The 27,675-nt window shown below is 55.9% G+C and overlaps 1 protein-coding gene across 1 annotated transcript; it reads left to right on the top strand.

The window, feature by feature from the left end:
- SRP68 (signal recognition particle 68) lies at nucleotides 1-25,818 on the top strand. The gene is made up of 16 exons (XM_002722924.5): nucleotides 1-204; nucleotides 1,384-1,450; nucleotides 4,020-4,133; nucleotides 6,544-6,739; nucleotides 7,306-7,388; nucleotides 8,282-8,391; nucleotides 10,065-10,147; nucleotides 10,533-10,673; nucleotides 18,824-18,922; nucleotides 20,067-20,131; nucleotides 20,951-21,107; nucleotides 21,606-21,700; nucleotides 22,532-22,661; nucleotides 24,237-24,312; nucleotides 24,677-24,729; nucleotides 25,086-25,818. Exons 1-16 carry the CDS (start codon nucleotides 33-35, stop codon nucleotides 25,311-25,313), a joined length of 1,869 nt encoding a protein of 622 aa, XP_002722970.1. The 5' UTR covers nucleotides 1-32; the 3' UTR covers nucleotides 25,314-25,818.
- Nucleotides 25,819-27,675: the final 1,857 nt, after the last annotated feature.

Genomic DNA, 27,675 nt, shown 5'->3' on the forward strand with positions numbered 1-27,675 from the left:
TATCCCGTCCTGCTCTGCGGCGCAGGGGCAAGATGGCTGCCGAGAAGCAGGTTCCAGGCGGCGGTGGCGGCGGCGGCAGTGGCGGCAGTGGCGGCGGCGGAGGCGGCGGACGCAGTGCCGGAGGAGACGAAAATAAAGAAAACGAGCGGCCCTCGGCCGGCTCGAAGGCGAACAAGGAATTCGGGGACAGCCTGAGTTTGGAGAGTATCCTTACGGCCTGATGGGCAGTGACGACGTGTCGCTCTGCAGGGCTGGGGGCGGGAGGGGCGGCGGGTCCCGGCGCGTCCCGGGGCGGAGGCGCTGAGGGGCGCGTTTCCCTTCGCCCTGCGATCCTGGCGCTCGGAGTCCCAGGGTCTGTCTCCATGGCAGTGTTTCCCGGCGTCCCCTCGCCTCCGGGCCGGGGCAGGTCCTTTTCCCGGCGGCGCGGGGCCGCTTTCTCGCGCTGCCCGGGGGTCGGCTTGTGGCGGGGGCGCCTCTGGGCCCCTGGAGCCGCAGGGCGGGGAGCAGACTGTAGACCTGACGTTTGGACTTCGTACGCCTGAGCGACCGCCGTCCTAGACCGGCAACCCCCCCCCCCCCCCCCGCGGCCCGGTGCCGAAAAAGCGCCGCTTGGAGTGTCAATCACTGTCGCTTAGTAGCATTTGCGTCCTTTTCCGGAGCGGGCGGGGGGGCGTCGCATGTCGCTGGGGGCGGATTCGTGTGCAGCCTCTCCGTTCAGTGCGTCTGCGTCGTGTGTGTCCCTTGGAGGCGCACAGCCAGGGACGGAGGGGTTTACTCTGAGTGTGCCCTGTTGCGAAATAACACCGGTGGAGAAGTGTGGAGGAAGCATACGGAAAAGTCAGGTGGTAGACAGAGGTCGGTGGGCTTTATGAAGCGTGGCACCGCATCCCGGGGCTGTTCTAAGATTCCTGGAAAGCGCGGGCTCTTCCTTTCAAAGGAAGCCCTTCGTGTTTGCGCGTGCGTGCGGCTGGCCCGTCCTGCAGGCGCCACAGCTGTGAAGGAAGCTTCGATTTGGCAGGTGCCGGGGGTTATGCAAATGCGGTAGTAGCACACGTCACTCTTAGTCGGGGTACAGTGGGGGGTCCAGGCGTGCGCTGGGAGCCGTCCTCATGGTGGTAGCATTTGGGACCCGCAGCCTTGCTTGGAAGGTTGGGCTTCAGGGGCCCCTGCACACTGCCCGGCTTTCCCGTTTGAGGGTCTAACCGTGCAGGCAGCTCCTCTGCCGGCTCAGCCCGCTTCCAGCGAGCCGGCTGTTGGGGGCGCCTGGAGCAGAGCTGTGGCTGCACAGCGGCTTTCCCAGCCGGCTGACGCAGATGGGCGCTGGCGGTGCCGGCTGTGACGTGGATGCCTGCCGTGGTCGGTTTTCCTGAATCGTGGCCCCAGTCCTTCAGATCATCAAGGAGTCCCAGCAGCAGCACGGCTTACGGCATGGGGACTTCCAGAGGTACAGGTCAGTGTCCCGCCCCACGTGGCGGGGGTCACGGCGTTTCCCCACCAGATGGCTCTTGTTGGTATCTTACAAGTGTGCCTGGGAAGTCTGACGCTGGGTTTGTATTGAATACAGAAAAGGTAGATCTTTTTTTTTTTTTTTTTTTAAAGATTTGTCTATTTATTTGACAGAGTTGGAGGGAGGGAGAGACGGAGGTCTTCCATCCACTGGTTCACTCCCCAGATGGCCGCAACAGCCGGGCCAGGCTGAAGCCAGGAGCCTGGAGCTGCTTCCAGGTCTCCCTCAAGGGTGGCAGAGGCCCAAGCATGTGGGCCATCCTCTGCTGCTCACCCAGGCCACAGCAGGGAGCTGGATCGGAAGTGGAGCAGCCGGGACCCAGATGGGATGCCGGCACTGCACGCAGGGGCCCAGCCTCCTTCGCCACAGCACTGGCCCCTGATGGTCAACTTTTATGACAGCATTCAAATTGAAAAACAAATTGATACGATTAATAAGTAGAACAGATGCCTCGTGTGTCATACAGTTCATTGCTTGAAAGTAGAAATATCCAACGACTTCTGCGTTGCAGGCATTATGAGCGTTGACTGCCTGATGTTAGAAAGTACTGCAGAGAGCTGGGTCAGAAGTGGAGCAGCCGGACTTGAACCGCTGCCCACATGGGATGCCGGCGCTGCAGGCCGGGCTTTAACCCGCTGCGCCACAGCATCGGCCGGGGCAGAGTCTCAGTCTCAGGGGATTTACCAAGAAAGCAAATCATCAGAGCACAAATGTCAGGCTGTGGAGATTAGAGAAGCATGCCCGTGAACGGGAGTTAGGTTTGGGGTGGGGCAGGAGCGGCGTTTAGGTGGGGCCTGCAGGCCGAGGACTCAGCCCTGGGGGGAGGGGTCGGCAGTGCCAGGCCGCGTGCGCAAGATGGGGAGTGGTGTGCATTGCACTCAGGTCACAGGGCCAGCAGGTGCAGGGCCCTGCAGGGACAGGTTCAGGTGTGAATCTGTGTGTGACAGGGGGCCTTGAAAGGGTCTGATGTTTAATTATTGAGAATTTGAAACACAGATGCAGAGATGGAAGTGAAATGCCCAGAGGAAGGTTTTTCTGAGTATGTGTGGTGCACGTGTGCGTCCGTGTCCTGGCAGAATGGACATAGTGTGGACGCGGCTCGTGCTTTACGGACTTTTTGTTGGTGTTTCACCTCACTGCATGCTGTGGCTGTTAGCTAAGAGTGGTGCTCCTTAATTTGTTGAAGCACTTTCCTGTTTGAAGTTCATAATGGATGGTCTTGTTTTGGATTTTTGTGTCTTAACCTACTTTTCTCTTGTTTAGGTTAGCGCCTAATTACTGTGCCTAAGTCAGATAACGAGGGAACAAAAGTTGTTACACAGGAATGCACTGTTAATGTGCTGGTTTGTGTCCCTTTTTGCTGTACATTATATTGTATACATATATTTCCCAGTCCCTACAAAAATGTTCCATATGTGTGCTTTTTATTAATTGCCTTAAAATCCAGTATATACCACAATTTATTTACCTCTTCCGCCAAGTTGGTTACTTTATGGTAGCCACTTTTGTAGGCTTGAATTTTTTGATCCTGTGAATCTCTGTTCACACCTCTATTTCTGATTACTTTTTTTAAGATTTATTTATTTATTTGAAAGGCAGAGTTACAGAGAGGCAGAGAGAGAGAGAGGTCTTCCATCCATTGGTTCACTCCCCAAATGGCTGCAACAGCCGGAGCTGAGCCGATCCAAAGGATTCCACTGCTCTCCCAGGCCACAGCAGAGAGCTGGATCGGAAATGGAGCAGCCGGGACCAGAACCGACGCCCATATGGGATGCTAGCACTGCAGGTGGCGGCTTCACCCGCTATGCCACAGTGCTGGCCCCTAGGACACATTTTTTTTTAAAGTCATTTTAAATTATAAATTATGTATTATTTTCATTTAAAGGGTTGGTGGAAATTAATTTTTACACTGATTTGTGTGTGTGTATGCACACACACATAGAGAGAGGGAGAGAGATTTTTTATTGCTAGGCACCACACTAAGCTAATGGAAGGTGATTTAAAAATAAAGTCCTCCCTGCGCTGCAGGGGTTTGTATTCGTGTGATTACAAAGCCATGCACGCTGACTGAAGTGCTGCCTGAACACAGGAGGGTGGCGTGGCGTGGCGTGCAGGTGACGGTGACAGCCTCCCTGGCCGCCTCGTGTGCCATCACACACATCACACGTGCTGGAACTCCTTGCCACGCCTCCCCTGTCACCGGGCTCCTCAAGGCCACCTCTTCACGTCCACCAGAGTCCTGCTGCCAGTGCGCTCCAGCAGGCAGCGCGACATCCGCTGTCTCCTTGGTGGCCTTTTACCCTGCCCAGGCAGAGTGGGCCCTGGAGAAGGGGGCGCATCGGGGTCTTAGTGTCTCCTGACGTCCTCTAGCCCCACGAGCCTCAGTTTTCAGGAGGTGTGTGATAGTGGTAACGCAGATGGAGTACCTGAACCTTTGACCTTGCCTCGTTCGGAACTTACCGCTCAGTATTACCAACTTGGCTGAATGGGTTTTGTTTACGGTTTCTTACAGGGGCTACTGTTCCCGAAGACAGAGACGTCTCCGGAAAACACTCAACTTCAAGATGGGCAACAGACACAAATTCACGGGGAAGAAAGTGACTGAAGACCTTCTGACTGATAACAGGTACTGACTGCTCAGTGCTGGCGCTGCAGAGACCCTGCCGCCCCGTGTGCGGAGTCCCGGGGCGCTGTCCCTGCGCCGCGTCTCCTCCTCTGCTGCGATGGGCATTTTACTGTTCTTAGGCTCTAGAGCGAGGGGAGTGAGGCGCAGAGAGTTTCTGTAGCGTATTCAGGAGCCGCAGTGGGTGGGGAAGGGAAAGTCAGTGACTGGAATCTAATCGGTTACCAGGTAAGGTTTCCAGAACGCACATTTCAGTGTCTGGGGCGTAAATCCATGTATCTTTTTTTTTTTTTTTTTTTTTTTTTTTGACAGGCAGAGTGGACAGTGAGAGAGAGAGAGACAGAGAGAAAGGTCTTCCTTTTGCCGTTGGTTCACCCTCCAATGGCCGCCACGGCCAGCGCGCTGTGGCCAGCATACCGCGCTGATCCGATGGCAGGAGCCAGGTGCTTTTCCTGGTCTCCCATGGGGTGCAGGGCCCAAGCACTTGGGCCATCCTCCACTGCACTCCCGGCCACAGCAGAGAGCTGGCCTGGAAGAGGGGCAACCGGGACAGAATCCGGCGCCCCGACCGGGACTAGAACCCGGTGTGCCGGCGCCACAAGACGGAGGATTAGCCTAGTGAGCCGCGGCGCCGGCCAAACCCATGTATCTTAATGACATCTGGCTGTGTGTAAGCTATTACAGAAGAGTTCTGGACTCGGTGTTTAGTGTACCCGTGCGTAACATTTGCTGAAGGATTACAACACGCATTGAAAGCCTCCACGTCAGATCCTCAAACTTCAGTTTGGACCAGTTGAATTATTTGTGTAAATAATGATTTATTGGAATATGGTCACATCCGTTCATTGAGGTTTTGTTGACAGCTGCTTTTGTATGTTGTGATAGAGACCGTATGGCTTGCAGAACCTAAAATATGTACCATTGGGTGCTTCATTAAAAAAAGATGTGCTGCTTCGTGGTCCAGTGTGTAGCCGGGGCTGAGCTGGATGCCACGTTAGAGAAACAGCCCAGTTCTTGAACCTCGTTGACTGCGACATTGCTGAGGGATGCCTGTCAGATGCAACCCAGGAACCAGTTCACAGTAACAAAGTGCCCTGATGGGTGGCGGCCTTCGCTGCTCATCATCCTGACCTCTTGGAAGCACCTCTGGGTGCTTGACAGGGAAGTGAGTGAGTCTGCCGGGAGGAGGCCTGACCTAGAAGGCTTTGAGAGGAAAGAGCCGTCCTGTGTGGGGGAGACAGCGTGCCGGGGTGTCCGAGTGCAGGCCAGGAGCTGGAGAGCTCTGGGCAGTCTTAGCTGCTACTCAGGTGCAGAAGACTGGAGCGTGGAGACTCCCGGGTGTAGCAGGGGGTGGTGTTACGTCAGTGAGTTCAGTTAGGGTGGTACAAAGGTAAGTAAAGAGGTCTGAACTGTCTTAAGATAACGGGGGTAACAGGGTCTTTTATTTTGGAGACAGAGGAAGGTTAATGAAGGCAGGAGTGTGAATAAAGATGCACCAGGAAATCACGTGGCTCCTTTACTGGGCACTGAGTGCCAGGGCCGGGCGCAGGTGTGTGGTGAGTGGTGCTGCACGGTGAGTGAGGCCCAGAGGTTAGGAGTCTGAAATCACACAGCTAGGAAGTGATGGCACTGAGGTCCCACCCAGCCCCACAACCTTTGTTCATTATGGCTCCTGGATTCTGCCTCTTGAGGACTTGGTTTCTGCGTGGGTTGGGATGGCAGAGGTGTTTGTTCACAGAGGCCAGATAATGCTGCCTCTGTGGGACATCATCTCGGAGGGGTAGGTCAAGGTTCTGGGCTGCTGCATCGCGGTGGCAGAGCCTTTTCAGTGAGACGCGTCTAGTGGGGGTCAGAAACCGGGAGTGGAGTTGGAGCAGAAACCAGAGATGCTGATTTGGGATTCATGGCTGATGCTGGGGAAGACTGGTGCTGAAGTTGGAAAGGGAGAGAGGTGTAGAGACAAGCTGAGGGACTGGTGTTGTGGCTCAGTGGGTTAAGCTGTTGTCTGTGACGCTGCCAGCATCCCATATGACCACCAGTTCGAGTCCCAGCTGCTCTGGTTCCTGTCCACCTCCCTGCTAATGCATGTGGGAGACGGCCCAAGTGCTTGGGACCCTGCCACCCATGTGGGAGACCCCGATGGAGTCCCAGGCTCCCGGCTTCAGCCTGGCCCAGCCTCGGCCGTTGCAGCCATTTGGAGAGTGAGCGAGCAGATGGAAGTTACCTCTCTCCTCTCTCTCCCTCCCTTCCTCTCTCTCCCTCCCTTCCTCTCTCCCTCCTCCCCTCACCCCGCCCCCCCATCTCTGCCTTTCAAATAAATAAGCAAGTAAATATTCACAAAAAGAAAAAGAGCCAGAACCGGACCTCTGCTGCTGGCCTGTGTCGCTCATTCCCACCTCTCTCTCCGGTCTAGGTACCTGCTTCTGGTCCTGATGGATGCCGAACGAGCCTGGAGCTATGCCATGCAGCTCAAACAGGAAGCCAACACGGAGCCCCGGAAGCGGTTCCATTTGCTGTCTCGACTGCGCAAAGCGGTGAAGCACGCGGAGGAGCTGGAGCGCTTGTGTGAGAGCAGCCGCGTGGATGCCAAGACCAAGTTAGAGGCGCAGGTCAGTGTCTGAGCCCCCGGCCGTGTGCACCGTGGAGATCACAGGTGGACTTCTTACAAAGCCACCGTCTGGCAGAGCAGGTCCTGCGTTACCAGTTGATAGCCAAGAGAGGAAAAACGCTCCCTGATCTTGCTTTAAAAAGTGAACATAGCGTCTCTGTGAGCTCCTAGTTTCTTATTATTAAATTTGCAAGAAAGGTCATGCTTCCCTTGATGCGTAGATGGGAAGCTTGCACCGTGGACCTGGGAAAGTTCACAAGGTAAAAGAGTGTTTCGGTCAGGTTTTGGTTTTGTTTTTATTTTGGATTTGTCTATAGTTTTTGTTTTTCATTTTTTTGGTGAAGCAAAAGTAAGAAAACACACTTCCTTTATTTTGAACTTCCTTCCTGGGAAGTAAAGTAATTATAATAAATTACCTGTCTGTTGCATTTCACTAGTTAAATACATTTTTTAAAAAAATCAACCTGAGTATCTCCATATTCTGGCTCTCAGTTAGAAGCCAGCAGGGAAGACGGAGCCAGACGGCGCACTGGCGTTCGGCGCTGACGTGGGTTTGCTTCCCCGCAGGCCTACACCGCTTACCTCTCGGGAATGCTGCGTTTTGAGCATCAGGAATGGAAGGCTGCCATTGAGGCTTTTAACAAGTGCAAGTAAGTCCTCTGGTCCAAAGCTGTGAGCAGTTTTGGTTGTTGTCAGAGTCAAGTTGTAGGTCAGCTATTGGCTTGTTCCTGTGAAAGGACGGGTATTTTCTCCTGTAGAAATGTTGAGGGCAGGTGTTTGGCATAGCAGTATTCTACCATGGAGTGCCTGGGTTCAGTTCCTGGCTCTGGCTCTTGACTCCAGCATCCTGCTAGTGCAGACCCTGGGAGGCAGCAGTGAGGCCTCATGTAGCTGATTCCTCCACCTGCGGTGGAGACCTGCATTCCTGGCTCTGGCTTCTGCCTCAGCTCAGCCCCTAATGTGATGAGCATTTGGGGAATGAACCAGTGGATGAGATTTCTCCCTGTCTCCTGCTTTTCCAAAAAGGGGATGAGGGAGAAAAAAAGAAAAGAAATGGTGCTTATTCTCTTAAGACATGTCAGTTCTGAGAGTTAGAAGAACTTCAGAGAGCTATGTTTATTTATTCTTAAAGATTTACTTATGTATTTGAAAGAGTTAAAGAGAAGAAGAGGCAGAGGGAGACACAGAAAGATCTTCCATCCACTGGTTCCCTCCCCAAATGGCTGCAACAGCCAGGGCTGGGCCAGGCCAAAGCCAGGAACCAGGAGCTTCTTCCAGGTCTTCCATGAGGGTGCAGGGACCCACCCACTTGAGGCATCTTCCGCCGCTTTCCTGGGCGCATTAGCAGGGAGCCGGGTCAGAAGCAGAATAGCTGGACTCAGACTGCGGCCCACAGGGATGCTGGCGCTTCAGGCAGCAGCTCTACATGGCACACCACAGCGCCAGCCCCAAGAGAGCTGTGGGTTTTTTAGCCACTGTATTCCTTGTGCGTTTATTTTCTTAAAAACAAGACTGCTGTAAAACCTGCTGTTTTCCCTTGCAGAACGATCTATGAGAGGCTGGCGAGTGCCTTCACAGAGGAGCAGGCTGTGCTGTACAACCAGCGAGTGGAGGAGATCTCGCCCAACATCCGCTACTGCGCCTACAACATTGGTGAGCAGGGCCCGAGGCATTGCTGCCATCGTAGCGTCAACTGGTGGCTTGCAGGAGCTCACCTCAGAGCCTGGAGACGTAATCTAACTTTCTGCCCCTGCCCTTGCATCCAACTTGGCCTGAGTTTTGGTTGATGACAAAATTAGAATTGTCTAAAAGCCCTGCTCAGAATTCCTTTACTTTGATTCCATTCTGCCGTCTCCTGTACACCCCAGGAGCAGTCCCAAGTCGCTGTCTTGCTTTTTCAGAGCAGTTTAGGATCACAGCAGAGCCGAGAGGTAGAGATTTCCCAGGTACTCCTGCCCTGCCACCAGCCTAGCCTCCCGGTCACCAGCATCGCTCACCAGAGGGGCACATTTGTGCAGTTCATTAACTGCATCCACACAGCGTCATCCCTCAAGGTCCATAGTTACATTAAGGTCCACTCTTGGTGTTGCACGTTATATACGTTATATATACAGTGACCTGCATCCAGCCTTATAGTGCCACGAGGAGTATTTTTACTGCGTCAGCCACGGCCATTCTTTGCAGAAGGACTTGCTTTCAGAGGACAGATCTCTGCAGATATATAGGAATGTGCTCGTAGGGCCGCCTCTGTGGTGCTGCCACAGCTTGAGACGGGGGTCGCTGCAGTCCCTGCTGCTCTGCTTCTGGTCCAGCGCCCTGCCGATGTGCCTGGGAAGGCCACGGATGATGGCCCAAGTGTTTTTCCCTCTGCCACCATGGGAGAGACCTAGGTGGAATTCCTAGCTCCTGGCGTTGGCCTGGCCCATCCCTGGCTGTTGGTGGCTATTTGGGGAGTGAACTGGCAGATGGAATGTCTTTGTCTTTCCCTGTCTTTCTCTGTCCCTCTGCCTTTCAAATAATTAATCTTTAAAAAAGAAATGCATGGGCCGGCACCGCAGCTCACTAGGCTAATCCTCCGCCTTGCAGCACCAGCACACTGGATTCTAGTCCCGGTGGGGGTGCCAGATTCTGTCCCAGTTGCCCCTCTTCCAGGCCAGCTCTCTGCTGTGGCCCAGGAGTGCAGTGGAGGATGGCCCAAGTGCTTGGGCCCTGCACCCCATGGGAGACCAGGATAAACACCTGGCTCCTGCCATCAGATCAGTGCGGTGCGCCAGCCGCAGCATGCCAGCCGCGGCGGCCATTGGAGGGTGAACCAACGGCAAAGGAAGACCTTTCTCTCTTGTCTACTCTGCCTGTCAAAAAAAAAAAAAAAAAGAAAAGAAAGAAATGCATGGGTCTGACACTGTGGCGTAGTAAGCTAAGCTTCCACCCACAGTGCCAACATGCCATATGGGCACGGGTTCAAGTCCTGGCTGCTCCTCTTCCGGCCCAGCTCTCTGCTATGGGCTGGGAAAGCAGCAGAAGATGGCCCAAGTCCTTGGGCCCCTGCTCCCACGTGGGAGACCTGGAAGAAACTCCTGGCTCTTGGCTTGAGATCAGCCCAGCTCTGCTTTGGAGCCACATGGGGAGTGAACTGGGAATGGAAGACCTTTCTCTCTGTCTCTCCCGCTCTCTCTCTATAACTATGTCTCAAATAAATAAATAAAATCTTAAAAAAGAAAAAAAAAAAGAAAGGCACTGTGGGAGCGGGAAGGCTCTGTTAAGTCTGAGTCCGATGTTGTGGAAATGAACCTGACTTTGAAGATTGCCCTCTCCCCCTCCCCCAGGGGACCAGTCAGCGATCAATGAACTGATGCAGATGAGATTGAGGTCTGGTGGCACCGAGGGTCTCTTGGCTGAAAAATTGGAGGTAATCCAGTGTGCACAGTTTTGAGAAAAGTCTTTGGTTTGAAAAAGTCCAGGAGTAATTCATAATCCCACCCCCCAGGGATAGTGACACTAACAACACATACTTACGTCTGTCGTTTCAGCAGACAACTTTTCCAGTTAGTACTGTAAGCAGTTTTACCCCCATTATATCTGTTTTCTAAGCAACTAATACAGATTCATGGAAAAAGTAAGAAGAGCTTCCATAGCTGGGATGGGTATTTCCAGGGAGGAATTTAAAGTGCGTAGAGTTTGCGTCTCCTTCACTGGTGAGGGGCGTGGTGTGTTGGAGACGATCGGCTCCGTGTGGTTCCACCCCCGTCACTCATCCACAGTTCAGACTTTCACTGTGTTCCACCGCTTTCCAGGCGCTGATCACTCAGACGCGGGCCAAGCAGGCAGCCACGATGAGTGAGGTGGAGTGGAGAGGAAGGACAGTCCCTGTGAAGATCGACAAAGTGAGGATCTTCTTGCTGGGCCTGGCTGATAACGAGGCGGCCATCGCCCAGGTGAGGAGGCCCTCGGCCGGTTTCTCTGTTTCTGCTCTAGTGTTTCCTTGTTGTTTCTTTCTCTCGACACAAAAGTTAATCTTCAGGCTCTTTGGGAGATGGTAAGTCTGGAGAGGCACCAGTTGTTAAAACAGCCTGTAGAGGGGCCTGTTGACAGGATTTCATGAATTAATGCTCTGTTAAGCCAGCCTTTGGGCATCTGGGGTGACTCCACTTGCTTCTGTCTATTATGCTTTTATATCCTGCTAGATTTGATTTGTTACTGTGGTAAGGATTCTTGCATCTGTTTTCATGGAGGAGTTCGGTTGAGGGCAAAGAAGGTGATGGCGATGTTGGAGTGAACATGGGAGCAGCCAGAGGCAGGCTGAGCACAGGGATCGCGTGTGGGCCAGCAGGTGGTGCCGCAGCTTAGCTGTCCTGTCTCCTGCTTGCTAGCCTTGTAGCCCTCGAGGGATCACCTCTCGTATCTGGGCGTTTTCAGAAGAGCCTAGTGAAACCAGAATATCTTGTTTTGCGTCCGGTGTACATGTAATATTCATGAAAATTGCTACTTAGGACATAATTACGTGTTTGTGAGCGTGAACAGCCAGATGCATCTCGAAAGATAAGAGAACCTGGAGGTCGGGGTTTGCTCGAAGTAGGCAGCGGTAAAGCACTCAAGAGGATGCCGCCCTCTGACACGGGCAGCCGCAGGTGGGACACGAGATTTCGTCTACAGCAGGCTGGTTTTTAAGGTGATAATTTCGTATGGCAGATACAAGGTTCCCCCCCTCTGCAAAGCGGAGCTTTAAAAGAAACAAAGCAGGCCGCCGCCGTGCTCCTGCCAGGGGCCAGGTGGGGTTTCACAGGCCGCGCTGATCTGAATGCTTTGTGCTGGGAGTGGAGGGCTGCTCTCTGCTGTGTTGACGAGTTGTTGAGCATCCAAACTGTTGTTTCATTTTGTTTTGTTTTTTAATTCTGAGAGACACACAGGAAGAGAGAGTTCCCATTTGGTTCCGTCCTCACATGCCGACAGCCTGGCCAGGGCTGGGAAGGAGCTCAGTTCAGGTCTCCCACATGGGTGGCAGCAGCCCAGTTACTGGAGCTGTCACCTCCTTCCAGGAATGCACGAGCAGGGGCCGCAGTCCGGAGCTAGAGGCAGGTGTTGAAACCAGGCCGTCCAGTGTGCACACGGGTGTCTTGACCAAAAGCCAAAGCCCCACCCTAGGCATCCAGGCTTTTTTCTGATTTTCTTTCCTTTCCTTTTTTTTTTTTTTCTTAATTAATTTACTTATTTAAAGGCAGAGTGACAAAGAGAGAAAGGGAGAGAGTTATTTGGAAGGCAGAGTTACAGAGAGAGAAAAAGAGAGAGACCTTCCATCTACTGGTTCACTCTGCAAATGGCAACAAGGGCTGGACTGGGCAGTGGTGAGGCCAACAGCCGGGAACTCCATCCGTGTCTCCCATGTGGGTGGTGCGGGCCTAAGTACTGGACCACCTCTGTTGTCTTCCCGGGTGAATTATCAGGAAGCTGGATTGGGAGCAGAGAAGCCAGGACTTGAACTGGTGTCCATAAGGGGATGCCAGCATCACAGGCAGTGGGTAGATGGCTTAACCTGTGGCGCCACAGTGCTGGTCCCAAAACTGGGTTAAAAAGGTAAAAATCAGGGTTGGCACTGTGGCTTTATGGGTGAAGCCACTGCCTGCAGTGCCGGCATCCTATATGGGCGCCAGTTCAAGTCCCAGCTGCTCTGGTCCCAGTCCAGCTCTCTGCTATGGCCTGGGAAAGCAGTGGAAGATGACCCAAGTCCTTGGGCCCTGCACCTGTGTGGGAGACTGGAAGAAGCTCCTGGCTCCTGGCTTCCGATTGGTGCAGCTCCAGCCATTGGAACCATTTAGGGAGTGAACCAGTGGATAGAAGACCTCTCTGTCTCCCCCCCCCCCCCCCCTTCGCCTCTGCCTGTGTGTAACTCTGACTTTCAAATAAATAAATAAATCTTTAAAAAAAAAGAAAAGTAAGAATGCCCATTGAGCAGTTGAAGGTAATCCCCTTGGTGTCACTGGAGAGTCCTTGGCTGGCGGTGTAACACGGGTACCCCCTGCCCGGCTCTTACGGAGTGCCTCTGTGTCCTAGAAGTCAAGAAATACACCACGCAAGGTGCTGGATTTCAGTTCTCTTAACCCACTTGGTATTAGTGTTTGCCACCCTCTAAGAACTCGGTTAAAGAGTTTACCAGTCTTAACTTACTGCTTGCTTGTAGGGATTTTCTTGCTGCTTAAATATTAAAACAATACTGAAAAGCATAAAGAAGAAACAATTCAGAGTATGACACTGCAAAGATTTTAGACAAAGTAAATCAGCCACCAAAATCCAGTTGCAAAATCCTTGGTCTCTTTAGCTAAGCTTTAAGTCTTCACATCCTTAATATTGCCTTACTTTATTTCTTTTTTTTTTTAATTGAAGATTATTTTATTTATTTGAAAGGCAGAGTTTCAGGCAGAAGGTTGTGGGGAGAGGTAGGTCCATCCACTGGTTCACTTACCAGACTGCGCCAGGCTGAAGCCAGGAGCTTGGAATTCCTTCTGGGTCTCCCACATGGGTGGCAGGGGCCCAGACACTTGGGCCGTCGTCTGCTCTTCCCAGGTGCGTTAGCAGGAAGCTGGGTTGGAAGTGAAGCAGCTGAGACTCAGACCAGGCACCTGGCACAGGACATGGGTGTCCCAAGGAGGGGCTGAACCTGCTGCCCACAGCACCTACCCCCACGAGGAAATTTTTCAATAGCTCTTTTATCTGGAGGACTTGTTTTAAGCATTTGCAAGTTTGATGATTCTTATCTCAAGTTATAGTTATGATTTTAATGTCTGGGTAGAAGAGAGACCATTTGTGCTTTTTTGTTTTTCTTTTAAGATTTATTTATTTGAGAGGCAGAGTTAGGGAGGAAAGGAGAGACAGAGAGAGAGGTCTTCCATCTGCTGGTTCACTCCCCAAATGGCTGCAGTGACCACAGCTGGGCCAGTTGGAGCCACGAGTCAGTAGCTTCCTCTGGGTCTCCCACATGGCTGAAGGGGCCCAAGCACCTGGGCCATCCTCCACTGTGTTTCCCAGGCCACCAGCAGGGAGCTTGGTTGGAGATGGATCAGCCACAACTCAAACTGGTGCCCGTATGGGATGCCAGTACCCCAGGCAGAGGCCCAGCCTATACGCTCCAGCACCAGCCCCTTATGCTTTTCTTTGAAAAAAAGAAAATCACACACAAGTGTGTGTGTGTCTGTATTTGTGGTTATAACATATACTCCCAGGTACATGGGAAATGATTGCTTATTGATATTAATAAATTTTTGAAAAATAAAACTTTCTTAGAATTGAAAACAAAATTGGGGCAGGCATTGTGACACCGCAAGTTAGCTGCCACCAGGGACATCCACGTCCCAAACTAAGGTGCTTGGGTCCAAGTCCTAGCTGCTCTGCTTCTAATCCAGCTTCCCGCTAGCAGATTGCATCCTGGGAGGCAGAAGATGCTGACCAAGGTGCTTGGGTTCCTGCCGCCCACATGAGAGACCAGGATGGAGTTCTGGGTTCCTGGCTTCAGCCTAGCCCAACCTCAGCTGTGGCAGGCATTTGAGGAGTGAGCTAACATGGAAGACGTCTATTCTTGTCTGTCGCTATGCCTTTCAAATGAATACATAACTAAATCTTTTAAATAAGAGTGTCTATTTGTAATGGTTTGTTTCCTTCTCTACCAGATTTCCGTGTTTTTTGCTAGCCCTCCCTGGGCTGGATGAGGCTCGGTTCCTGTCCCCATGGTTCTTCAGTGGGTGCGTTGGGGAATGTGGTCAGACTCGCCTTGTGTGTCTCCTACTCACACCACCACCTCTGGCAACTTCGCAGACCAGTGGAGGTTCTCTGGGGATCTGTAGCGGCAGGGGCTTTGCCTCAGGCCCACAGCAGCTGAGTTGCCGTGTGCCAGTCAGTGTGGAGACGCTGTCTGAAGAGGCAACCTGAGGCTGGAGACAGGCACATCCTGCAGGTTTCAAGTTGCATCAAAATTTATGTGGAATTAGAATTTATTAGGGCCGACTGGAGCAGTTACTTCTGGACTTAGGATTTCTGTGTCAGAGGCACACCTGGGAGAAGGTGCTGCCAGACCACTCATTCTTGGGCAGGAGTTTGCCACTTGTGTTTGGATTCTTCCGCATTCAGGCAGACGTGGAAGGTCGGCGTGAGGCGGAAAGGAGACTTGTCTCTGCGTGTGGAGAGGCGTGTCTCGTTCCATTGTTCTTTCAGGAATTATCTTGGCTTCACGTATGGGTTTATAGGATGAAAGTGTAAGTACAAAATGCATTAAAGACTTCCTGTTGGGAGACATTTGGCTTTGCCCAGGGAGAATCATGAGGTCTTCCTCAGGAATTAGTGGTCTCTTAGTCACTGTGCAGTGTGGGCATTGAAAGAAAAGCACAATTAAATCTTTGCCTTTAGATACGCTTTTTCTTCCCCGTTAAGACTTAAGGAGTTTTTGTGGGAGCCCTGGGAGAGTTGGCTGTAATCAGCACATTGATACAGGGGTTTGCTTACTTAGTCAAAGGCATGAGGATCACGTATGACGATTAAGAAGTATAGCATCATAGCATCATTTAATGTTTTAATTTGAACCATAGCCTACCTATAGGAAAGGATCAGATCCTGTGTAGCTGGTAAAACGAAACCAGCTCTTTTCTTCTACGCCCATTGCCCCGGCTACTGAACCCCACCTGCTGAGAAAGGGTGTTGGTGGCATATTTGCTGGGCTGTGGGTGCGGTGGATCATCCTTCCTGCTCCTGCTGTGGCCTGGTGTGCGTGGGTGGTTGGTGGGTTTCTTAAACAGGGCCGAGTCTGTCCACGTAGCATGTTGCAGTTGAGTGTCACACAGTTGAGCCCTTCCAGAGGCTCTGTGCGCTGGAAGACCATGAGGAATCTTGCCGGCTTGGCGTGCCGCACAGTGTTCTTGCACGTTGTTTCTGTAGCACTGCACTGTCCAGGATTGTAGCCACTCGACGTACACGGCTGTTTAAATTAACAGACATTTCATGGGCTGGTGCTGCGGCATAGCAGGGTAAGCCACTGCCTGTAGCCTTGGCATCCCCTATGTGTGCTGGTTCAAGTCCCAGCTGCTCCACTTCTGATCCAGCTCCCTGCTGATAACACCAGCAGAGCAGCGGAAGGTGGCTCCTGGCTCCTGGCTTCAGTTTGGCCCAGCTCCAGCTGTTGCGGCCCTTTGGGGAGTATACAGAGATGGAAAATCTCTGTCTGTACATCTCTCTAACTCTGCCTTTCCAATAAGACTTCTTTTGTGTGTGTGTGTGTGTGTGTGTGCACGCGCGCGCGCTCAGTGGCCGCATGTGGCGGTGCTGGCACCTGACAGCACAGACGGAGAACCTTTCAGCAGAAGGCTCCTGGCTGTGCTCTGGTGGCTCAGGGAGTTAGTGGCGGCTGTCGGAGACTTACAGGCTGACTGTGCCCCTGATTTGCCCCTAGGTTACTTAAGAGTGGAAAATATGTTTGGTTTACATTGGGTAATTGATGAGCAAGATTTTTTTTTCACCCTGGAAGCTAGGAAAAACAAAAGAGTTCTTTTTTTTTTTTTTAAAGATTTATTTATTTATTTGAAAGTCAGAGTTACACAGAGAGAGGAGAGGGAGAGGGAGAGAGAGAGAGAGGTCTTCCATCTGATGGTTCACTCTCCAGATGGCCACAACGGCTGGAGCTGTGCCGATCTGAAGCCAGGAGCCAGGAGCTTCTTCCTGGTGTCCCATGTGGATGCAGGGGCCCAAGCACTTGGGCCATCTTCTACTGCTTTCCCGGGCCATAGCAGAGAGCTGGACAGGAAGTGGAGCAGCCGGGTCTCGAACCGGCACCCATATGGGATGTCGGCACAGCAGGCCAGGGTTTTAACCCACTGTGCCACAGCATTGGCTCCAAGAGGTTTTTTTGGTTTGTTTTTGTTTTTGTTTTTTGACAGGCAGAGTGGATAGTGAGAGAGAGAGAAAGGTCTTCCTTTTTGCCGTTGGTTCACCCTCCAATGGCTGCCATGCTGTGGCCAGCACATTGCACTGATCCGAAGGCAGGAGCCAGGTGCTTCTTCCTGGTCTCTCACGAGGGTGCAGGGCCCAAGCACTTGGGCCATCCTCCACTGCACTCCCGGGCCACAGCAGAGAGCTGGCCTGGAAGAGGGGCAACCAGGACAGAATCCGGCACCCCGACCGGGACTAGAACCCGGTGTGCCGGCACCGCTAGGTGGAGGATTAGCCTAGTGAGCCGTGGCGCTGGCCATCCAAAAGAGTTCTTAAGACAAGGTTAAGGGCCGTCACTGTGGCACAGTGGTTGAAGCTACTACTGCTGTGCTGGCATCCCATATGCACACTGGTTCAAGTCCCAGCTGCTCCACTTCCTATCCAGCTCTTTGCTGTGGCCTGGGAGGGCAGTGGAAGATGGCCCAAGTATTGTGGGCCCCTGCACCCGCGTGGGAGACCCGGAGGAAGCTCCTGCCAGTGAAGCAGCAGATGGAAGGTTTCTCTCTCTGTCTCTCCCTCTCTCTGTGTAACTCTGCCTTTCAAATAAATACATAAATAAATGGTTTTTGCAGATAAAAAGAGAAGGAAAAAACTTTTCTTTAAGGCCCCCCCAATTCTCTGGAAGGAATGGGAAGTTCTGATCTTTCCTCTGAGCGATCCTGGAGGTCACGTGAGTGTCAAGGTATTCCTTCAGATTGGATGTTTAGTTTCTGTGGAAAGTCAAATAGAAAGGAACGTCGGTGTTTTGGTTCACAGTGGGTCTGCCAGTAGCACAAGTTCATCTCCTTTCGGCCTCTCATCCGTTCCCACCTGCTCGGGGAGATTCTTTGGGATGATAATGTGGCTTGGCAGGTTTTCTGTTAATGAGTCACTTTCTCACTCGTCCCAGCTGTGCAGCAGAGCGGCGACGCCCAGGGCTTGCACGGAGTCTGTCGTCCCACACTTGTCAACTTTGTGGGCTCCAGAATTGCTCTCAGGGGAGGCCATGTGGAATCTGAGTGCAGCATGTCTCTGTGGGAGGAGGACGCCATGATTTTAGGAGAAAGGTCTTTTTGATTGGGCTTTGTTCGTAGTCATATCACTTGCTTGGATCTGAAAGGATTCCGTGTCTGCGGGTTGTTAGATCCGTGAAGGTGGTTCTGTTGCTGTACCGTGGAGCTTGGGAGTCTGTTCTGCAGGAGGAGGAGGGAACTCGTGGCACGCTGTGCTTCAGCGTGCAGGAGCCGTGCCCACGTGCAGGCTGCAGGGCCCCTCTAGGCCTAGGGAGCTGTGCCCACATGCAGGCTGCAGGGCCCCTCTAGGCGCAGGGAGCTGTGCCCACGTGCAGGCTGCAGGGCCCCTCTAGGCGTGTGGGAGCTGTGCCCACGTGCAGGCTGCAGGGCCCCTCTAGGCGCAGGGAACTGTGCCCACATGCAGGCTGCAGGCCCCCTCTAGGCGCAGGGAGCCACGCCACGTGCAGGCTGCAGGGCCCCTCTAGCCTAGGGAGTCGTGCCCACGTGCAGGCTGCAGGGCCCCTCTAGGCGTGTGGGAGCTGTGCCCACGTGCAGGCTGCAGGGCCCCTCTAGGCGTGTGGGAGCTGTGCCCACGTGCAGGCTGCAGGGCCCCTCTAGGCGTGTGGGAGCTGTGCCCACGTGCAGGCTGCAGGGCCCCTCTAGGCGTGTGGGAGCTGTGCCCACGTGCAGGCTGCAGGGCCCCTCTAGGCGCAGGGAGCTGTGCCCACGTGCAGGCTGCAGGGCCCCTCTAGGCGCAGGGAGCTGTGCCCACCCACGTGCAGGCTGCAGGGCCCCTCTAGGCGCAGGGAGCCCTCATCAGGAGTCAGGCAGAGCATGGAAGGGGAGTGACTGAGCTGAGAAGAAACTAAACATCTGAAACCGGTGGAGTCCCTGCTCCTGCTCCTGTAGGCTTGTTTAGTAGGTGCAGTTGGCACAAGTCCGTGTCCGTGTGCATGGAAAGCTGTAAGAGAATCTCGTTGGCCAGTGCAGTGCGTTAGGACGGTTCTGGTCTCTGCCCGGGCAGGTGTGCGATGGGGAATCACAGTGCTCCTCGTGCTCCTCCTCCCTGCCGATAGCGCGAGCTGGCTTACTCGGGAGAAAGTCTGACTCCCTCGTCTGCCTTCCTTTAGGCTGAAAGCGAAGAAACCAAGGAGCGGCTGTTTGAATCCATGCTCAGCGAGTGTCGGGACGCCGTCCAGGCGGTTCGGGAAGAACTCAAGCCAGACCAGGTAGGGCGTCGGCTGAGCCAGCGGCTCCGGCTCCAGGCCAGGGGCCTGCTCGGGCTGTCCTGCAGCCGTCACCGACACCCATCTCAACTCGTTTCCTCTTGTAAAACTCTTCACCCATGAAACAGTCACTTGAATTATTGCCCATTAACATCCTGTTTATTGTTGGATATTCAGCTGTTCACTTTCCTCAAGCCCACAAGCCTCTTAGATATTCTTTTAGTGTCTTCCAGAGTACCTTGAGCTTAGAGTGTTCCCCAAAGTGTTTGTTCTGTTCTGTGAAAAACACCACCACCACCACCACCACCACCACCACTGCTTTCCCCGAGCGGTGCCGCCCTCCCGTTCGGCTGCCTCACAGGTTACGCTTCCCGCAAGCCTTGGCCTCCTTCACGGGGGCTGGACTCCAGCCTGCTGCAGATGCCGCCCCGCCCAGCCTTAACTCGTGATGTGAAGGTGCATTTGCTGTGCTGCAGCAGTGCTACCACAGACGTCTGGCTTCAGCCGTGCCAGTCAGTCACACTGCTGGAGGGCAGAAGTCAGAGTGGGCTCACAGGGCCGCGTTTCTTTGGAGACCCTGGGACCTAGCGTCTGTCGCAGGTGCACCTGCCGGCTGTGGCTGTGGCTGCTCCCTGCACCTTCGAAGCGGCAGCTCACATCCTCGTCCCTCCCTGCCGCTGCCTCCTGTCCCTGCGTCTGGGCCTCCATCTTTAGCCTCCCGCCCCTGAGGACCTTGTTCCATTGGGCCTGCCTGGATGATGCAGGGTAATCCGCAGAGCCTCGGTTTAGCCACAACTGCTAATCTCTCCCCTGGAGGTTAGGATGTGGGCGCTCCAGGGGCTGCTACTCGCACCCCCGCAGAAGGCGAGCTCTGCACGAGCACACAAGGACGGGGAGCTGGCTGTGCGGCACAGACCCTAAAACGGAGCCCTGGACTTTGAGGTGTTGGAACGCTTTTAGGCTAGGCACTGCCGGCAGCGGGCAGGGAGCTTCCGTCGGCCTCTGAGTGCCAGTTTCCAGATGCCCGTGGTGACTGAGTGAGCCTGTCATTCTCTGTGACCCTGAACCTGCTAGAGTCTGTGTCCGTCCAGGGCACTGAGCGAAGTGGTCCGGGACGGGACAGGATGAGCTGTGTTGTTTTTTACAGAAACAGAGAGATTACACTCTTGACGGGGAGTCGGGGAAGGTTTCTAATCTTCAGTACCTGCACAGGTAAGAGTCGTTTTAATGTTGTGAAATACGTCTTGTCCAAGGAGAGAGTCTGTCTGATGTTTCTGTGAGCTGTGTACTCTGTCAGGATTGTGGGGTGGGGGCCTCGCCGTAGGTGCTCAGCTGTGCGTTTCCCCAAGGGCTCCTCGGGGCTCCTCGGGGCTCCTCAGACCCCTGGACTGCACGGCCGCTGCTGCTCTGAACCCAAGAGTAGCAGCCAGGCCGTCACTGCGCCCTTGCCCCTGTGTGCGCCGTGGAGCCCCTGCCCGCAGCTGGGCTTGTGTCCTCTGTCCACAGGCCTCTTCTGTGGGTGCCTCTGACCCTCCTCCAGCGTAGGGTGGGGCCTGGGGGCCAGAATGCTTCTCAGACTCTTGGTATTTATCCCCCATCACGACGGGTAATAAAATTAAGATAGGAATCATGCACGCGTCGCCTCTGGTGTATACAGTTGGTCCATACAGTGTGTGCAGTCATCCAGAGAGACCGTGCATGCTGCAGTGTTTTCTGAGACGAGACGGCCATCAGGTGAGCAGGAACGTGGCGTCTCGGTGTGGGCCAGGCAGGTGACAGGTGCCGGCTCCAGGCGCTGGCTTGCCATCGCTGTGCCGTCGCGGTAACAGTCCTGTGAGGTGAGCAGCGCTCTGGCTCTTCCTGAAAGATGCGCAGATGTGATTCAAGCTCGAATCAGTGTGAGCAGGTCCGGATCCTGCCAAATTGAGGCCCTGCTCTGTGACGTGCCCTCGCCCCTCGCGTCCCCAGGTCAGTCCTGACTCATAATGTAGACTCTTCCCTGAGAGTAACCTGAGCTGTGGTCCCTCCCAGCTACCTGACCTACATCAAGCTGTCGACGGCCATCCGGCGGAATGAGAACATGGCCAAAGGTTTGCAGAGGGCCCTCCTGCAGCAGCAGCCGGAAGACGACAGCAAGCGCTCCCCGCGGCCCCAGGACCTGATCCGGCTCTACGACATCATCCTCCAGGTGACCCGGGGGCCTGCGGAGGCAAAGGGCCTGTGGGGGACGCAGAAGGACTTCACTGTGTCATCTGGGAGCCAGGTTCTGTGGCGGTTAAGCCTTGTGTGAGCCCGGCAGTCAGGCACGTTACACGCAGAGGCCGTGGGCCCGCCGCTGTCCCCAGCACTGCCCCGTGGGAGCTGCTCCCGCCAGGTGCCGTGGAGCATCCCGAGGGCGGGGTCCGCTCGCTCAGCCCGCTGGGTGCTTGGCGGTACGGTTGCCCCCGCATAGCACTCAGCGGGGTCCAGATGAGGGGCCGCCGGGAGCGCTTCAGCAGCGGGAGCCCAGAGGGGTGAGGGTCAGAGGGACAGAGGGGGCGCTGGGGCGGCTGCCTCCAGCCGTGTATCACGGAGTGCCTGTCATTGAGCTCATCCTCTACACACACACGCACCCCCACCCCGTGTCTGGTTTTATGAGGTCTTTTGTCAGAAACTGTCTGAGGCATTGTTTCACAAACTTTTGTAGAACTTGGTGGAACTGCTCCAGCTTCCTGGCTTAGAAGAGGACAGAGCTTTCCAGAAAGAGATAGGCCTCAAAACGCTGGTGTTCAAGGCTTACAGGTAACATTCCGTGGGGTGGGCAGGGCTCCTTCTGGCTCCCAGCAGGTCTGTAAGGTCGGGCGCCTGGCCCAGGAAATGTGTCGTTGGGCACCGACTCTGACGGCCTGCGTGTCCAAGAGGGCTCTCGTGTTGGCTGTGCACTCTGTGTGCCCTGTGGATCGGTCCAGGCGGCCAGCGGGGCACAGACCGAATCCAGCTTTCTCCTACACACACACACACACCCGCCACCCAGGGGGCAAGGGGCAAGTGTGGGAAAGGGTGTTAATTCACAGAACCAGAGCAGCTAGTTCAGGGCACCCAGACTGGGGGTAAAGTTGTCTGTTTCTAAATGAAGCCCAGTGGGCTGTGGAGCCGGATAGGGTCTGGACAGGATGGCGGGGAAGAGGCACGTGCGTCCTCACCTGCTCTTCCTGACTCAGGCCTCACGCCTCGGGCTCTCCAGGGCCCCATCTTCTCTCACGCGGCTCCCTCTTTCCTGGCGAGGGCCCGCAGTGCCCGTCAGAGTTTGCTAGGAAGGATCCTCTCTGGGTTTGGGTTGCTGAGCAGGGAGGTGAGAGTGGACTGGATATGGCCGCTGTTCCTCGTGCCTGTCCCCAGCTGCTGCCCTGCTTCCAAGGCAGTGGTGGACGGAGGCTCGTGTTGGACGCACGCCGTCATCTCCCGTTGCTGGGGAGGGGCTCCGGGTTGGCCCTGGAGAACTAGACTCTGGGGACAGGGCCAAGGGGAGGGGCTCCCACGCAGTGGTCCTGCGTTGAGAACCGGCCTCCGGTTGTCAAGTTTGGTCTGAAGTACAGGAGAGCCCGCCCTGGTGGTGGCCGCTCCCTCCCCCAGGTGCTTCTTCATCGCTCAGTCCTATGTGCTGGTGAAGAAGTGGAGTGAAGCCCTGGTCCTGTACGATCGGGTCTTGAAGTACGCGGACGAGGTCCACGCTGACGCGGGAGCCTTCAAGAACAGCCTGAAGGTGAGCCGCCGCTCTCCTCGTGGGGTCGGGGCAGGAGGGGGCACCCGCTGGGCCGTTCCCGGCTTGGGGGAGATTTCAGTACGAGGAAGGAAAGCCATTTCTCTGGCTTTAAAAAAAAAAAAAAAGAGCCTGCGGTGCCGGCACACCGGGTTCTAGTCCTGGTCGGGGCGCCGGATTCTGTCCCGGTTGCCCCTCTTCCAGGCCAGCTCTCTGCTGTGTCCCGGGAGGGCAGTGGAGGATGGCCCAGGTGCTTGGGCCCTGCACCCCATGGGACACCAGGAGAAGCACCTGGCTCCTGCCATCGGATTAGCGTGGTGCGCCGGCCGCAGCATGTCAGCCGCGGCGGCCATTGGAGGGTGAACCAACGGCAAAGGAAGACCTTTCTCCCTCTCACTGTCCACTCTGTCAAGAAAAAAAAGACAAAAAAAAAAACACCTAAAGCTCTGTTCTCAGACTTGGCTGCAGTTGGAACTGCCTGGGAAGAGTTTCCAAAGGTGGATATGTGGGATGTGGGTCTTCCCTCCCCCAGGGAGTCTGGTCAGGGTGGGGGTTCAGAGCCCCGCAGGGAGTCTGGCCGCAGTGAAGCTGGGAGCCCCTGAGGAAGCAGACCCCCTCGCAGCGCCGGAGTTAGCGTCTGCAGCCTCACCGCACCCCAGCGTGCAGGCGTGTGTGCCGGCCCGGGGAGCGCGTGCAGCACTGGGCCGCTCTCGGGGCTCGCTTGATTTTACTGCTGTTGCTGTCAGCGAGCTGCCGAAGCTGTGTCCTGCTATCATGATGCGAGCTTATTAAAACACGGGCTGGGCCAAAGAATCCAGTTGTATTTTATAAGGACAGACGGTAGAAGAGCAGACCAGTCCCTGTGATGAAAGCCATCACAAGTCCACGCGCACAGCTCTTCTGTGTGGCCGTGGGAAGGAGAACGAGCGGACCTGGTTTCTGTCTTCAGAGAGCAAGACTTGCACTCAGGAGCCGGGCGTGAAGACAAAGAAGTCTAGATGCCGGACGCAAGGGCAGTTAGGGGGGAGGAGGGCGCGTGCAGCACCCAGAGGGGCGGCCTGTGGGCTGCAGCAGGCAGCGTGCTGTGCCCGTCGCAGGGAGAAGAGTGGCGTTTTACAAACACCTGTTGGGCCTTGGGTGCCCAGGGTTCTGGGAGGAAGAGGGGCAGACGGGGGCATGCAGGCGTCTGGGATGGCCGGGCCTTGTGAGGTCGTTTCTGTCAGGCCGCGGCTCGGGCTCAGCCCCGGTTCTGAAGCCCAGCGCTGCTGCTGTCGCGAGTGTGACGGTGACTGTGACCTCCCCGTCCTTCGCTCGCGGGGACCTCGGTGTTCCTGGGCGTTAAATCAGCAGGGACACAGACTGCTTAGAAAAGCAGCTGGCGGTGGTGGATTTCAGTCGTGGTGTCGTGGACTGTCCCAGGCGCCGGGTCTTCACCCATTCGAAGCAGGCTGGGTTCGTGTTCCTGAATAGGGAGAACTGCTGAGAAGGCGTGCGGTCCCGTGACAGCCCCTGGGCCTCAGCTCGGGTGAGTCGGGGCCTCGGGCCGCTGCTGAGTGCGTGCGCTCTGGGTCGTTGCAGGACCTGCCCGACGTGCAAGAGCTCATCACGCAAGTGCGCTCGGAAAAGTGCTCCCTGCAGGCCGCCGCCATCCTGGGTGAGCGCCTGCCCGGGCCTGGCAGCCCCGTCCCCCTTCCTCTCCCCGCCCTCTGCTCTGCTCTGCTCTGCTCTGCTCTTTAAAGGCTGCGAGGGGTTGTGTGGGCTTATCTGGAAGGCGTTCTACTTGTCCTGGCCGTTACTTGGGCCACAGAAGCATCAGACGGTGGAAGGGTTTGGAGACGCCCTGACCGCTTCAGCTGTGCCAGCCGCCCTGGGCCGAGGACACTGGGTCTGGGATGTTTGTCTCCTTAGCGCCTGGGTGGGGAGGAAGGAGGGTCCGACTGGCCTCCTCTGTCTTGGGATTTAGACAGCTGCCTAGCCTGTGTGTCCCTGTCCTTACCGACTGCCTGTGAAACTTTCAGATGCAAATGACAACCACCAGACGGAGACGGCTTCCCAAGTGAAAGACAATAAGGTGAGCCGGCTGCAGCCTCTGAGGAGCCAGTGCCCCGCCGGCTGTGGCTGGTGTGGACGGGGGCCTTTAGTTCTGGGGAAGCCCCTGCTTCCCTCCATCTTGGGGCTCGCAGACCCCAGGCGGCCTGTTTAGTCAGCAGGTGTGTGGAGTAGCACCCGTGGGTAGGGGCTCTCACTTGATGTCTGCCAGACCTGTGCCCCTCGCGTAGCCCCTCCGGGCTTCGGTGACTTTCACTACAGGGTGGGCACGTCGCGGCAGCTCGCCGAGGAGGTTGGGGGTTGAAGGAGCGGGCACAGAGCAGGTGCCCTCCCAGGCGTCTCTGACTCACACCCAGACTCCTCCGGTTGGACTTGCAGCCTCTGGTTGAACGGTTTGAGACATTCTGCCTGGACCCTTCCCTTGTCACCAAGCAAGCCAGCCTCGTGCACTTCCCGCCGGCCTTCCAGCCCATCCCCTGCAAGCCTTTGTTCTTTGACCTGGCCCTCAACCACGTGGCCTTCCCTCCCCTGGAGGACAAGCTGGAGCAGAAGACCAAGAGCGGCCTCACCGGCTACATCAAGGGCATCTTCGGGTTCAGGAGCTAACCCGGCTGTGCCGCGGGGGCGGGGGTGTGCCTGCGAGTCCCAGCCGTCCCACATTAAACCCCGGTCTGCACTGGCCCAGGCAGCCCTGCCTTGCTACGTCGTGTGTTTGTGCACTCGTTCTTGACCGTTGTGTTAGAAGGGCACCCTGTCAGCTTCTGGCTGGTATGTGCGGGTCGCAGTGTCTCCTGTACTTCCCGGAGGGGGTGCCCACGGCTGTCTGGCCCCTCGTGGGCCGTGCTGGTTCCCCGAGGTCAGTGATGTGTTCAGGGGGTTCCACAGGCACGGGTGGGCTGTGCAACATGTCGTCCTGTGTCTTCGTCCCTGCCGTGAGCCTCCCCAGCCCCTCCCAGCCCCTCACGACGTCTGCCCGTGACAGGCGGCGGCGGCGGCAGCGCGGTCAGCCTTACTCCCCTTCACGTTTCAGAACAAGCAGAGAGCTCTATTTTTAGAAGAAAATGTTACTCTCAATGATGAAGCCAAACCTATTAAAAGCAAAGATGATGGAGACTGTGCCCATTTGTTACGTGTGCCCCGTCCATCCCAGTTCTCTCCTCCGGGGCCTGGGGCCTGGGGCGGTCCGGGGTCCTGACCCCTCGGCTGGGCGCGGCTGATGCCAGAAGCAGATGCGCTGTCTGGACGGTTCCCAGCCTGTAATTTGGAGACGCTATCGCGGTCCAGCCTCCTCCCTTGCCCTCTGCTTGTTTTCCCGAGTCACCTTTCTGTAAATTCCCGTCTCAGCATCAGGGATCGAGTCCCAGAACAACGTCAGGAAGCAAGGGCTGGAAGAGACGTAGCCCTGCGACGCAGCCAACACCGCCAAGTCGCCGTGCCCGCGGGAAGGAGATCCACCACGAGACACGTCGGCTCGGAGGCGGGGCGGGCCAGGGGCTGGAGAGAGGCCGCGTGGCCAGAGATCCGGGAGCGTGGTTTGGAGGTGGGATCCCAGCTCGGCGCGGCCTGCCTGCCGTGTGCCCGCCAGCCGTGGGAGCCCGCTGAAGGACTGTGGGAAGACGAGGCGGGCGTCGAGGCACCGTGCGATGGGACCTCTGCAGAGCCACGGGAAGCCGAGTGAGAGCCTCACGTGGTTCAGCCTGGCGGTCTGCCTCCACGGGAAGCTGCACAGTCCCGGCCTCAGCTGCAGGCCCGAGCCTGGCCGTCTTCCACCTCCAAGAGGCCCGCTTCAGGGCTTGACTGAGCCGGCAGCCTCCAGCCCACCTTGTGCCGGGACCGAGCCGCGCCGTGGTTCTAGCTCCTTGTCCCCCCGCCCCCCGCAGGCTGTCGGCGCTTCTCCCCTGCTTCCTCGGAACTCCCTCCCCCAGTGTCCGTGCCGGTGCTGTGGGCAGCCTGCACTGGTGTCAGCCAGGGAGGCCGTAAGCGGAGGAGGCCGGCCCTAGGTTCAGTACAGAGTGCACGTTTGCCTGCGAAGACAGACCCGGCGGGCTGAGGCCGCCCGTTGGCTCACTCGTGGCTGCACCACGCAGCCCTGGACAAAGGCAGGAGTCCTTTCTCAGCCCAGGGCGGCAGCGCTGCCTCTGATGGACTCGGGTTCCAAGCCAGGCCCTTGTTGCCCCCGAAGCCTGCACACTGCTGGGTGGTGGCCCTGAACCCATGGGTCTCTTCCTGTTTTGGCCTGCTGCCTCCTCCAGGGTGGCTCCGGTGCCGTCAGCGGGCTGGGACCCCTGGGAGTGTTCTGTCCTCCAACGGCCGGGAGAAGCTGCGTGCGGTCTCCTGAAACCTCCTGAGGTCCGGTGGCCACGTGCCATTTTCCCCCTTGGGGATTTGATGGCCTCCACCCCAGGCACTCACGGGCCCCGTGGCTGTATTTGGGAGGGGGGGTGCTCGGTCTCCTGGCTCCGGCCCCTCCCTCCCTGTCTCCTGATTTCACCAAATCGAGAATCCTAGGATTCCTGTTTGAGATGCAGCACCCAGAGCCTGGTTCCCATCTGGGGGAAACCTGACCCTGCGCCACGGCCTGGAGGGGACAGCCTGTGGTGGCGCTGTGCCCGCATCGGCCCTGGGCCACGGCCCCCGCCTCTTGCTGTCACCGCCTAGGCTCGTTCATTACACACAAAGCTGACCCGAGATTTCTGAACAGCACGTTGCTGTCTGTAGCCCTGAAATCCTTGGAACACTCAGGAGTTCTAGGGAGATATCCAAAGATAGCAAAAATATGTGTTGGTTCGAGCTTTGTTTCTTTTTTCCCCCCAGAGACGTTTGTTGCTACAGGGGAGATGGAAACCAGATTTAGCTGTAAAATGGATCAGTGTTGCAAAACAGAATAAACCGCCAGCCGCCTGCGTCCCGGCCACGCGAGCTGGAAGGATCCAGCCTCTGGTCTTAGGTTAGGTGAGTGCCAGAGGCG

Source organism: Oryctolagus cuniculus, chromosome 17, assembly GCF_964237555.1.
Source record: "Oryctolagus cuniculus chromosome 17, mOryCun1.1, whole genome shotgun sequence".
Taxonomy (NCBI): domain Eukaryota; kingdom Metazoa; phylum Chordata; class Mammalia; order Lagomorpha; family Leporidae; genus Oryctolagus; species Oryctolagus cuniculus.